Source organism: Postia placenta, assembly GCF_002117355.1.
Source record: "Postia placenta MAD-698-R-SB12 unplaced genomic scaffold POSPLAscaffold_26, whole genome shotgun sequence".
Taxonomy (NCBI): Eukaryota; Fungi; Basidiomycota; class Agaricomycetes; order Polyporales; family Adustoporiaceae; genus Rhodonia; species Rhodonia placenta.
This window is the reverse complement of record NW_020169857.1, coordinates 1-12,785: the sequence shown is the minus strand read 5'-3', so window position 1 is coordinate 12,785 and position 12,785 is coordinate 1. Positions and strand designations below refer to the sequence as shown.

The 12,785-nt window shown below is 56.1% G+C and overlaps 5 protein-coding genes across 5 annotated transcripts; 2 read left to right on the top strand and 3 right to left on the bottom strand.

Annotated features, from left to right (window-relative positions):
- Positions 1 to 928: 928 nt before the first annotated feature.
- Positions 929 to 3,369, top strand: POSPLADRAFT_1160767 (hypothetical protein; the record flags this gene model as incomplete). The annotated part of the gene is made up of 5 exons (XM_024487595.1): positions 929 to 2,257; positions 2,323 to 2,406; positions 2,474 to 2,962; positions 3,034 to 3,139; positions 3,197 to 3,369. The coding sequence occupies 5 exons, from the start codon at positions 929 to 931 to the stop codon at positions 3,367 to 3,369; spliced, it is 2,181 nt and encodes a 726-aa protein (XP_024332946.1).
- A 493-nt stretch (positions 3,370 to 3,862) lies between these two features.
- POSPLADRAFT_1050871 (hypothetical protein) lies at positions 3,863 to 5,055 on the bottom strand (the record flags this gene model as incomplete). Its single annotated transcript, XM_024480088.1, has 6 exons — positions 3,863 to 3,967; positions 4,078 to 4,182; positions 4,251 to 4,510; positions 4,569 to 4,709; positions 4,761 to 4,920; positions 5,005 to 5,055. 6 exons carry the CDS (start codon positions 5,053 to 5,055, stop codon positions 3,863 to 3,865), a joined length of 822 nt encoding a protein of 273 aa, XP_024332945.1.
- A 1,342-nt stretch (positions 5,056 to 6,397) lies between these two features.
- Positions 6,398 to 7,689, bottom strand: POSPLADRAFT_1160853 (hypothetical protein; the record flags this gene model as incomplete). Its single annotated transcript, XM_024487604.1, has 3 exons — positions 6,398 to 6,420; positions 6,484 to 6,808; positions 6,862 to 7,689. The coding sequence occupies 3 exons, from the start codon at positions 7,687 to 7,689 to the stop codon at positions 6,398 to 6,400; spliced, it is 1,176 nt and encodes a 391-aa protein (XP_024332944.1).
- Positions 7,690 to 8,254: 565 nt separating this feature from the next.
- Positions 8,255 to 9,616, top strand: POSPLADRAFT_1062902 (hypothetical protein; the record flags this gene model as incomplete). Its single annotated transcript, XM_024481571.1, has 6 exons — positions 8,255 to 8,290; positions 8,344 to 8,446; positions 8,509 to 8,749; positions 8,816 to 8,922; positions 8,996 to 9,310; positions 9,369 to 9,616. 6 exons carry the CDS (start codon positions 8,255 to 8,257, stop codon positions 9,614 to 9,616), a joined length of 1,050 nt encoding a protein of 349 aa, XP_024332943.1.
- A 578-nt stretch (positions 9,617 to 10,194) lies between these two features.
- On the bottom strand, positions 10,195 to 11,067 carry POSPLADRAFT_1037638 (hypothetical protein; the record flags this gene model as incomplete). Its single annotated transcript, XM_024477245.1, has 2 exons — positions 10,195 to 10,585; positions 10,646 to 11,067. 2 exons carry the CDS (start codon positions 11,065 to 11,067, stop codon positions 10,195 to 10,197), a joined length of 813 nt encoding a protein of 270 aa, XP_024332942.1.
- Positions 11,068 to 12,785: the final 1,718 nt, after the last annotated feature.

Here is a 12,785-nt window from a genome sequence, read left to right as displayed (position 1 = left end):
ATCGGCGACTATTGAAACTTAGGAAACGGAAGATTACATTATACCATAAACTTGCAACCCATGCCAGGAAAATCAGACGCGGCGGTGAAGTAGATATGCCAATGAGTTGAAAGAGAACAGACGCTTCAAGGCCTTACCTTCCCGTCCTGGATGCATCCGCTACACTGCGTGGTCAATCTCCCCGGATCGTCACTGGTTACGGGCGTTCACAACAGGAAGCGTCTCCTGAGGGGCACTAGCCTGCAGGACTTCCGCGACTAAAGCCCCGAGAACCGATGCTGTATGCCTAGTCCTGAAATATTTGATGATTTTTTATAATGTTTGTCTCTGCTCCATCGGAAAATCTTGTCCACGAAATGACCGCTTTCAAGTGGCAGCGTGAACGGTGGCGACCATCAAATGACTATCTAATCTCGATCATAACAATGATCCCGCGATCTAATCTAGCGATCTCCGAATGGTGTTCTTGAGGTCTTCACGTTGCACATGCACACCATAACAACACATGCAACTCTTAACATCTTGTCGTCCTGCTGGGACAAGCTTTCTCCTGTACGCCGCGTATAATTCTCGTTCACTCAGCATTCAAGGGTGTTCCTGGATCTGGATTCTTGACTACGTCATGAGAGCGCGCATTGAGTGTGCTCCGAGTCGAGTCGTGCTAGAATCATAGACCTTTTTCCAATGCCAGCGTCTTCAGTTTTTCCTCAACTAGTGATACAAATATAACACTGAAGTTGACTCGAACTGCCACTGGCGAGTTCAGGTGAGCTCGAACCAGGCGTCTATTTCAGTGGCGTTGTCCTTGCTTTGACCGTCGGTGCATGCGGTTGGGGCTTTGTTATTGTTCTCTTCATCAGTGGCGAAGATGCTGTCTTTTAAATCATCTTCTCTACCTCGACTCATCCTGTGATTCCTGTCGTCCCTCATGGTCGTGAGTGCAGTATTACGCTCAGCATTCAATTGCATTCTCTCGTCGCTGCGAGACGTCGTCTGCGATACGATTGCAGCATTCGAACTTGGACACCATCGTGATCACAACTCTTTATCCTCGCATTGCATCCTGTTTTCCTCTCAAAAGGTTTACAACGCCACTCGTCGATCCTGCGAAGGTTTCGAAAATGCAAGAAGCATCCCTGTAGACCAGTCTATTGACGATGACGAATTTGCATGGCACCAATCCGCCTTACGAATTGCGATGAATTTAGGCCTGTCCTCTAACAACCTCACCGTTTCTCCTTTACGCTCGGTGCACATCCCCGGCGTGCTCGTTACAGGCCTTCCTGCCTCTCTTTGTCCAACTTTTGTCCTTGCACACTATGTTCACTGTGTGACAGAGATCCATGCTTCAGATCTGCACGCCACAGGCAGAGAATCCACTACATACCCTGCAGGAACTCGAGACGGACCTTCGGAACTCAGCCTCAGCGGAGAAACCCTGCACGACGAGAACGCCTCGCCCCTCTGCTCACATTCCTCTCAATCAAATGTACACCGCCGACTGGACGTTAGCTCTTTATCACCTGGTACATATAACCGCGAAAGCAAGCCCTCTAGATCCACCGCTCCCCAGCATTCCGCGAAGGCCCAAACTCCCGCAGGCCCCGCATCGCCAGCGCACACCGCAGCACACCACTTCATGCTTCGCGGTCCCACCTCGACCGTCGTCGAATCACTCGAGCCGCTTCCAACCAGGCTCCAACCTACAGAGGCCCCCGTGTACGCGTCTCCATCCGATACCGAATATGGATCCGAGTCCGACTGCAAACACGGGCGGAATGGCGCGAACGTGGACGCGCATATCTTCGACAAATATGAGATCGACGATGATGTGGACATCTACATCCACATGGCACCGCTGCCGCCGGACGCAGACCCTGTTGGCATCCTCCATAGCGGCCGCACACGCTACCGTCTTTATGGTCTGCTCGGTGACGGCTCATTCGGTCGCGTATTCCTTGCTGAGGCCGAGAATGATACGACAGGAGGTGGGGACGAGGGAAGTGTGTTTGTTGCGGTCAAGATAATCGAGAAGATCTCTCTGGGGGATGTGGAACACACGGCAGGGCTGGTGGAGAACGAGGTAAGGCTCATGGGCATGGCTGTCGGCGGGCTCCAGCGGGATGGCGAAGCAGAAAAAGGCTGGGAACGAGGCGCGGCAGAGGATCCTAATGGGAAAATTGGGGGTGTGCAGAGCCCATTCCTCGCCCACTTGCTGGAGTGCTGGGAAGACCCGGACAATGTCTACCTCGTCATGGTTCGTGTGCCACTCCAGCGTATAATTTTCTGCATAGTGTATACTAACAGCCGGACCCCTCGCAGAGATTCTATCCACGGAGTTTGCACAGCTTGCTCAACGAGGTTGAGTTAGAACCATACCAAACAAAGCTCTATTGCGCACAATTGGTGCGCCCTACTTAGCCGCTCAAAGCGAGTTTATGTGACGCTAACACTGCTATACTACTTTTACTAGGCACTCGCGCTGCACGACATGCACACGCGCTTGCATGCATTCCACCGCGACATCAAGTCGGGAAACGTACTGATCGACTTTCGCGGAAACCTCGTGCTCTGTGACTTTGGCGGGGCCCATTTCCCGCTATTCCCTCCTTCAGTGATGCCCTCAACCGCCGTGTCCTCCTCTCTACCGTCTCCTCCCTCGTCTCCTCCTCCCGCTAACATAGAGGCCAATTTAGACGCAGCGTTTTCAGCCGCTGTTGCCTATGATCGACACGGCACTACTGGCTACTTCGCACCTGAGCTGATTGCTCGCGACCTTGCGAGCCGGGGATACACTGCCAAGGCCGACGTGTACAGTCTCGGCATGACTTTCTGGGAGATGATGACTGGGAGCCTCACGCCTGATTACGACTCCCTGCCAACGTACTTGAAAGCACGCACCCTACTCGAGGACAACATCGAGTGGATGCAGGACGCGGAGGCGATAGACTTGATCACCAAGGTGCGGCGATCAGGCTTTTACCTTTTGGTGTCAGGCGGGAGAGCTTATATCTGACATGGTTTACCTCGTAGATGCTTGACGAGGACCCAAAGACGCGCCTCTCGATACAGGATATTCTCGCGCATCCATATTTCTCCGACGTTGATCTTGAGGCCTTGCGCGACGGTTCGTACGACAGTGAGTGCGCCTCGCTTCCTATGCCGCAGGCAAATGCCGATTTGAATGAATCTACAGTGCCATACAAACCAGACCCTATCCCGCGTTGTTATGTAGGAAATACTTTGGCTTTTTTCGACTATGAGCCATCATACCGAGGACAATACTTCACCTCGTCCTGGCGCTGCGCCCCAGAACGGGTCCGGGACGCTCGTCACGGAGAAGCGCATCGCACCCCACCTGCTGCATGATATATCACAAAGCCTATAGATGCGTCGTAATTTAGACGTCATAGGGAGTATCAGCAGAACCCTTGCCTCAGTGTAAACTCGTATTATATCTTCACTCAAAACCTCGCCTCCGCTCCAGTGCTCTCAGGATATACCCCGTCTTCACAAATCCTGTTCATAGCTAGCCAAATAGATAGAACTTAATGTCAACCGCGCCCACGCGATCGCGAACGTATGGCAAAGTATTGCAGTCTCATTAAAATTCAGGTGAGAATATGTAGCGATAAGGAACCTGTTGTGGCATAGCCCGCGCGCCGACGGCATGCATTCAAGTACATTACTGTACATTGTTCTCCAGAGTCCAGAATACATACTAAGACAACAACATGGGCTCATTTCATACGTTCGGACATGAGAAAATGTCAGGCGAGCATGAAATAGCTCTACGCCATTCCAGTAACAATGGAAATATGAGAAAATAAAAGGACTGTCGGGGCGGCCAAGTAGCAATTCATCACGAACAGCCCGAGGCGGAGGAGCCAAATGATACCCCGTCGAAGTACGGCCCCAGGTGGTTCTGGATGTCGCTATCCAGCAGCTCCGTAGAGTCCGAACAATGCTATGTTACAACGTCAGTAGTGATGGACAGGACAAATAAATGATGCGGCATGCCTCGTTCTCTTGCCCAGGGCATTGCACCATCGTCGCGTTGCCCGTACTCGCACTCACGGTGGTTATATGAGCCTCGCCCGCCGGATGCACGAACGAGAGGAACTGGGGAGGGACGGTCGGCACGGGGTCCTTCTGATTTGTGACGTGCGCGAAGCTCGGGAACTGGGCACGATGATAATGATCAGCAGCAGAGCCAAAAAACGCGACAGACGCGAAACCATGAAGCGCACCAGGCTGTCGACAAGGGACGCCCATTGAGCATTCCCAACGCGCGGAAGGCCAAACACGACGGAGTTGATCGCGACGTCGTTCGGCAGCGCCATCTTGAGCATTACCGCGTCAAGAGAGGCTACGGCCGCACCAAGTGAGTGACCCGTCACAAGCACATTCTTGTAGCCCGTTGAGGCCAGTGCACTTTGCACCGTGGAAAGGATAGTATCGGCTGTTCGGCCCTGCGTGTCTTGGAAGCCGTCGTGGACGAGGGTGTCATCTTGCAGAGAATGGTGGGATCAAGGCTGACGCCGCATGATATGGAAGCGACCACTTACTTCCAGCGTTCGGGAAGAGGGTGCTATTGAGATTCACTTGGGAGAACTCGATGTCATTCAACACTGATAATAGGTCGGCTGGGTCTGTGCCCTCGTGGACCACGACAATGCTCTGCGACTGCGGGTCGCTCGCAACATAAACTGTACTATCTCGATCAGTGGTGCTGTCGTTCGAGTTACGAAGACACGCACAGAATGGGATGGTACCCTGGTTTCCGCCTGCGGTGAAGACTTGAATACCAGGCAGTGCATTGCACGGGGCTCCACAGGTCCAGTTAACAATAGTGCTGGTTGGGCAATAGGCGGTACGGGCGAAAAGCGCGGGCCGGAGGAGATCTGTAGTAATCGTGCTCTGTGAAACAGGGGTTGGAGTGCCGTCTGCCTCTGTGTCGTCGCCAAAATGAATACCAAAGAGGGGAATTGGAGCTGCAAGCACCGGAGAAAAGAAGGTAAAGAAGGCTGGAAGCGCGAAGAAGAGAGCGAACATGGCGAGAGGCGACAGAAAAGGCCAAGAGGCGGGCGACCTAGCGCGGAAAGCGAAGAAGGCAAAGAAAAAAGACCACCGGGGCCAAGCAGTCCTACAAAGACTCGGTGGGTCGAAGACAAGGCAACGGGAGATGAAGAGTGAAGGACTCGCATTATGTTTATATTGAGAATGATGGCTAGGTACATCGCGAGGAGACACTGCCGCTGATTTGACGACAACTGAATGTATGTCCAATGGCACCTCGACGTCGGGGATAACGACGGTGTGGTGGCATGTCGACGTGATCATCGGTCGTGATCGAAGCCCATCTTGAACAGATGCCAGAAGAAAGTACTCCCATGCTGTGCCTCAAAGTTGATGTCGACGTGTACAACCCCCAAGTCGCCACAAGGCTCGCACGTTGGCTGTGAGAATAAAGTGCTCGGTAAAGGCTCGGCAAACACCTGGAGGTAGATGACAATGTTGACATGCGACCCAGGACGCGTCCGCTTGAGCTTGAGGCTGTGACGCGGACGACGATCATGGACGGGTAAGCTATCATATACTTTTCGAGAGAATGCCTGGGGAATGCAGACACATGCAACTTATACGCGTGCGATACATCGCCGCTGCCAAGAGACTTCACCCTATGCCCTCTCGCCAGAACCAGCTGCTATACTCGCGCACGACGCCGCGGATTTGGATACCAAGGCCATACGGTAGCAAACAACAGGCTTGACAACAACATCGCACCGTAACGCCGCAGATCTCTTCACGTGACTTCACGCGGGAACGGCCAATGGCTACGCCACAATGATTGACAGGAGCTGAACAAAAATAACGTTCAAGCATTCCGATGTTGTACGCATGTAAAGCAAAGGTTGTATTACTTCTGCTCATAGCCGGTTCTTGTGCTCTGCGACTCCCGTCGCTGTCGATAATCTATGGCTATGTCCTCACGCGCGTCGAGGTGATTTGTCTGGAGCGTTGCTAGATGGCAGCTCAACTATCGCGCTTGGACGCCGTTCATTGTACGCAATTTGTCATTCGGCCAATCAATGGAAGATTGTAGCGCTTTGCATTCACATCCTAGTCGTGCTCAGGTATGACATTTGTCTATGTCGCTGTATACGAATTTGACCAAATGAATTTCAATAAGGGGTAAACTGTTATACATAATCATACTTGTATAGAGGCTAGCGAGTCGGGAAAGCCCTGGTGCTGCATATGGGAGTATCCGAGTGGCGCCGGTTGTGACACTATTTTAACGCAATCCAATCCACGCGCGAAACGAAGAATGCTCTGCGGAACACTAGCAGAAGTCCATGTTGCCCCGGACGTCGCGGCAAGTGCAGCAAAAGCCCTAATTTCCTTTGTCCATGGGCTCTGACACATTGATGAGTACAACAATGTGCTATCCTGAGAGAAGCAGAGCGATCGCAAACGTACCGTCGAGGTCCATCGTCTTGAACAATCGAGCATCGCAAAGTTTTTCCAACAGTTCCTCGCCGACTTCAAACGACATATCCTTGAGCACCCTGCCACCCGGCGTGTTCTGGGCGCGCCACCAACGGCGCCAGCCACACAGATCATCTTCATGGCCTCGAAATACCACGCTACCGCATTCAGCCGACAGGTAGCGGACGGGTTTCGCCGTCGCAATAAAGCGGGAAAGATGCGCTCGCAAGGGTGCGACATCCCAGCCCTCGGCTTTGTTAAAGCGGATTCTGACGCACATCACTCTCGTTGCGGCGAGAGCGTTCGCAAGGTCAAGCTGGGTCCGATCATCAGATACGCACAATGGCAAACATCAGAGCGCGCACTCACCAGCCACAGCAAGTAATCCTCCGGTGTTTCCTGTCTTTCGCTGTCGCATTCCACGACGACATCAAGGCATCGCAGATTCGGCGCACGCTGCATAAGCGACGTCCAAAATGAATGGTCTATCGCCGAGTCAGACCTCAGAGAAAGAATTGCGGGAGAGACCTTCTCTATAGACAGGAGCAAGTTCTCAGTATACTCCACTAGCAAGAGCCGGAGGTGATGGACGGAACGAATGGTGGTGGGGAGCAGCGACCTCGGGATCGTCGAGACGCGATCGAGGACTTGCCAGTTGGAGTTGTCACAGGACGTCGTCCACAATGATTTCTCTGACACAGCGAGGTTGCGCAGGCCCGGAAACACGCGTGCACATATGTGCATGGGCACGGCGCCGCGTAGTAGATTGAGAGTGCGCACGTTAGGCCAGCACGCTGTGATTCCGTCGCCTTTGCGAGGCTGAGGGAGTGGTCCCGAGAAGACATCTTCTTCGGACGGCAACCACCGGACATGGCAGAGCTCGAGCTTTTGGACGTTGGGGGTGGGGCGGAACTGAGAGAGCAGATCGTGCCAAGTCATCGTGCCAGGCTCTAAGAATAGCACGACATTGCGCACTGAGCTACTCAGGCGGCTGATGAGGTTGAGCGCAAGTGGACCCGCGCCCGTGAACTTTACGCTGACGAGATGTTTGAGGGCCAGTATCGCATCGCCATAGCGAGGTTCATGTTGGAGTAGCCCCTCGAGCTTGTAGATTTGAAGCTCGCGAAGGTTCTCTGTGCGGAACAGTAGCTGAGCACAAGGGGCGAGTCCTAGAGTGCTTGGGCAAATGTATGACATTTCGCATGCGGTGTATGACAGGCGGACCTGCAGATTCTGTATATAGGGCAAGTAGGCGGGAAAGTCAACGAGCATGTGGGTACAGAAGCGGGTGATGTGAGTGGCGTTCAAGCTGAGAGTGATGGAACAGAGGAATGCTTGCAGAAGTGAGAATGGACGGAGTCGCTTGGATACGAGGGAAAGATTGAGAGCGTCTGGTTGTGCGAGGAACGGGGTGATGGAGAGAATGACATCGTCGGGGAGAACCTGCAGGTTGTTTGTGGAAGGCATGTCTGCGGACGAGGTGTGAGTGCCACTGTCTGCAGATGAGTGCAAGGACAAAGACGCACGGTGCGGCCAGCCGCGCGTATGTGAGCGTGAGCACGTGACAGCGTGGACGCCTTGGTAACCCCGTAAGGCAAGTGTGGCGAGAGAGGGACTTACATCCGTCCAAGACCCTGAGAGACCGCCGACTGTGTCAGCATTCTAGCCACCGTCCCCGCTATTATATATCAGCAAACATGCCCGTTGAGGACGGTCAGATCAGCAGCCCTTCTCAAAGCAGCATTGCCCCTCCCTCATCACCATGGCCGCTCCCATGAAGGCTCTTGTCGTCCAGGAGGTGCCTTCTTCCCGCCCCAATACACTGCACACTTTCGCTGATGCACCGCACAGGACAAGACCGTCGCCGTCCTGGACCACCCAGTCCCCGCCGTCGGCGATGATGACATCCTCTTCCGCACCGTCGCCGTCGCGCAGAACCCCACCGACTGGAAATGTACGTCATCCGCACCCTCTGCCCGCGCTCCCACTCGTTCACTCACCGCGCTCGCCGCACAGTCGTCGACCACGTCACGAGACCCGGCACGATCCTCGGCTGCGACTTCTCCGGCTATGTCGTGCAGGCCGGCAAGAACGTCGCGTCCCCCGCCGTCGGCGACCACGTCGCCGGCTTCGTCCAGGGCGGCACCTTCGTCGACAGTGGCGCCTACGCCGAGTACATCCGCACGCCCGCCGAGCTCGCCTGGGTCGTTCCGCAGGGCACGCTCTCGCACGAGGAGGCCGCCACCTTCGGCTGCGCGTGAGTCCCCATCGTGCCCCTCGCCGCCGCCGTGCTCACGCTGTGAACGCGACACCGCCCGCACAGATTCTGGACCGCCGTGCAGGCGCTCTTCCACCCCGCCCGCCTCGGCCTCGTCGCGCCCCCGCTCAAGGTCGACGCCCCCGAGTGGATCTTTGTCTACGGCGGCAGCTGTACGTCCCCGCATCCTGGCCTGCCCTCCTCCCTTTCCCCTGCCCACTGACGCCCGCCCCCCGCGCGCCGCAGCCTCCGTCGGCCAATTCGCCATCCAGCTGCTGCACCTCGCGGGCTACAAAGTCGCGACGACCGCGTCCCCACACAACCACGCCCTCGTGCGCGCGCTCGGCGCGGACGTCGTCGTCGACCACAGCGCCGGCGCCGAAGCCATCGCTGCGCTCAAAGCCGCCACCGGCGACACCGTCACTGCGGCGCTCGACGCCATCTCGCTCCGCAAATCGCAGGAGTTCACCGCGCGGGTACTTGGGCCGCGCGGCGGCAAGGTCATTCTGCTTCTGCAGCCCAACCCCGAGGCGCGCGTCCGCGAGGACGTCGTCTTCCAGCGTGCGTCCGCGTCCTCCCGTCCTTCGCTAGCACAGCTGACCCCCATGCCCGCCCACAGACACGCTGATCTACACCGCGCTCGGCCGCGAGTTTGCGCTCGCGACACTCTATCCCGTGTCGGCCGCGGACTACGCGCACATGACTGCGTTCCTGCGCATTGTGCCCGCACTCGTGCAGACAGGCGCGCTGCGGCCGAACCCCGTGCGCCTCTGGGAGGGCGGGCTCGCCGCGGTGCCGGACGGGCTGCAGTATATGCGCGAGGGCCGGGTGAGCGGCGAGAAGATCGTGTACCGCGTGGCCGCATGAGTGCGCACACGCGGGGGGCGGGTGCATGTCGAGAGAACGAATATGTGTGCTAGATTCAGTGTAGAGGCTATCGTGTAATACCACCACGTTATGGCTTGCCGTTGCTGGCACACTTGCGTTTACCGACATTTGCGTGCGCACAGCGCACAGCAGCACCAATGACCATTCAAATCACGACCGCGAAAGAGACAAGAACGAACACGACGACAGCGACGACAGTTACTCGGTCTACGGTATGGCACTAGTGTATACGTGGAGGGAGGGAGTCCATGAGGTGTAGGCAAAGCATACGTACTCTATCTACAGGATTCATTGTACACATATATACTGGATGACAAACGGTGAAGGCAGAGAAGGAGATGAGTATGGCACACGTACGGATCGTGCGGGTCGTCAGAGCAATAGTACAGTATTAGAAGGCGAGGAAGCAGTTGATGTGTATATAGAAGCGTAGATACTCAAAGCCTGATGACGGCGGAATGCCGATTTTCGTGGCGGGACACTTTGATGACAGCCAGTCAAAATCAGCGGTCAGGCACAGACTCAGGACGCGAAACACAGGGGGACGTGCACGCACCTCAGTTGTCCTTTGGGGCGTCGTCGCACCAGAAGCGGCCTCCGTCGACGGGACTGGGGTAGTCGACCTGCATGCGTGTGAGGCGCTCGCCACAGCGCTCAATGGCAGGCTCATAGCCAGGGCTGGAGGGGATGGCGCCGGACAGGACGTCGGCCATGTCTTCGTCGGGCGCAAGGGACGGCGAAAGCGACGGAGACGGCATAGGCACAGACAGAACATTATCGAGAGTATATGCGCGGCGTGCAAGAGGCCGGCGCGAGGGCGGGGTGGAGGGGGGCTGGGTCGTCGTAATGGAAGGCAGCGGCAGAGCAGATGGCGGTGGCGGCAGCGGGGCCGTCGGTGCGGGCGCAGGGAGCGGGGGCGCGAGAGTGCGTGACGCACGACGCGCGCTGCTACAGACAGACAGGGTGTGAGGAAACGACGCGAAGAGAAGGCACGTACGTGGAACTCACCGGATGGCAGCGCCGCCGAGGCTGCCGCTGCGCATGCGTGCTGGCAGAGGAGGCCGTTCGGACGATGGAGGGCGGGAGGTGGCGTCGCTGCCAGAGCGAGTGCGGGAGACGAGGAGAGACTGGCGTGCTGCGCGCGGTGCGGTGGTCTTGATGGACGCGAGCGGGGACGCGTTCGTGCTGAGGGAGGAGCGTCGACGGCGGAGGGTGGGGCGTGCATTTGCGATGGCCTCTGCGACGACGGGGAGGGTGGTCGCACGTGGGACAGCTGCGCGGGAACCAAAAACAAAGGCGGTGGGCGTGGTGTCGGGGTCGACGAGGAAGGGGTCTGCGGTCTGGCGGGGAGTGGCGGGCGACGACTCGGGCGGGGCGTGCTCGTGGGCGAGGAGACCGGAAGAGAAGAAAGAGGAGTAGAAGGTGGCCATGGCGGGAGTGACGATGGTTCACCTCAAGCCGCAGCCCCACTTGGCTTCAAATACAGCAGGCACGCTTCCCTTTATGGAAGTACACAAACATCGCGTCCACCGCCAAGCCTATCGCGTCGTCATGTCATTTCTGACATACAACTCCTTTCTGAAACACCTTTCGTCCCCGCGCACTGACGTCGTTGAGTGACAATGCCATTGTCCGCTGCGAGTCAGCGACATTGGCGGCAACTAGTGTCGATATACCCTCGGCGACACTCTCTGCCACCGCCTTCATCGTGTCCGCGTGCGCCAAGTCGACGTTTAGTACCCAGAGACCGCAATCATGAACAGTCACGCCGGCTGCTCACCCTGGCTGAAAAGTCCCCAGGCGCATCTCCACTTCCTACGCATGGGGGCTTACACTGGTCCGAGCAGCGGAGGACTGCGAGCCTTGTGGTTGCCCTTCTCGAGAGCGCCGTCAACCTGACCTCTTTGTCTGTCTCGAGGACGTCCCAGCTGTTGGCGATAGATCCACGTGCTGTTCCGCTTGGTCCCGACTACGCCAATTTTATTTGTCTTTGCTGAACTCTCAACAGTCGCTGGGTGTCTTCAGCCGGCCTGTATATCTGGACCTTGTGGTGCCCAGTAGTGCGACTTGCTACGTCGACCTCCTATCGAGCCTCGCTGCCCAGCAGATGGTCAAGAGTGTGCGTCTAACGCGACTTGTGTTTCTGTCCGAGGATGTGTCGAGGACCGATTGTACGTGGCCTTCTGTGGACGAGCTGCTTCTTAACTACCAGATCTCGATGTCTATGATCCTCCATGCATCCCCCAGCATGTTGCAGCTCCACCCCCGATATTCAAGAACCTTGACACTACCTCGTCACATTGGTGCACCCTGGACTACTTGCACTTGACTCTGCGCTCATGGACATCCTGGAGACCTGCCTGCCTGCCTGGTGAACTATCTCTGCTTGACGTCGATCGTTGGCCTGTGCAGTCCGCCTCTCCAGAGGCTTTGTGGCAGGCGGATGTAGGGTTAGGTTCGTGGTGTCGAACTGTCGCTGAAGGACTTGTTGGCTGACTCGGATGACTTGGGTGGAATGCCGTCCACCTCCCAAGTTTCGCCTTATTTATAGGCTCTTCAGATCCGCTTGGTCAGCAGCTACCAGAAAAGGTAGGGTTGCCCAGTATGGGGCATGTCAGCAAGGACTCAGTGCGAGAAAGAACTTGCCATTGGACTTGTAGAATGAGACGATTCTTGAAACCGTCATACTGATTGCTCATCGGCCCGGCATAGGCCCGTGTTAGTAAGCTACATCAGCAGAAATGACTCAACCTTGTTAGTAACAGAGTTTAAAGAAGCTTGGCCACCTTCTGCCGACAGAACGCCGTAGCGGACCGCCGGAGAAGCATACCTTACGGACATCCCGAAGGCACCGTCCGCTTCCACTTCTATCAAACCTTCGAGATTAATCCGGACTTCTTGCGAAAGAAAACTTCTATGATCCGTGATCGGATCAAAGAACCCGGACCCTTCTAGACCATGTCATGTGACCATGACATCATATCACGTGGTCTTCGACGTCATGACCATAAGCTAGGGTTAGGTTAGGTTAGGTTAGGTTAGGTTAGGTTAGGTTAGGTTAGGTTAGGTTAGGTTAGGTTAGGTTAGGTTAGGTTAGGTTAGGTTAGGTTAGGTTAGGTTAGGTTAGGTTAGGTTAGGTTAGGTTAGG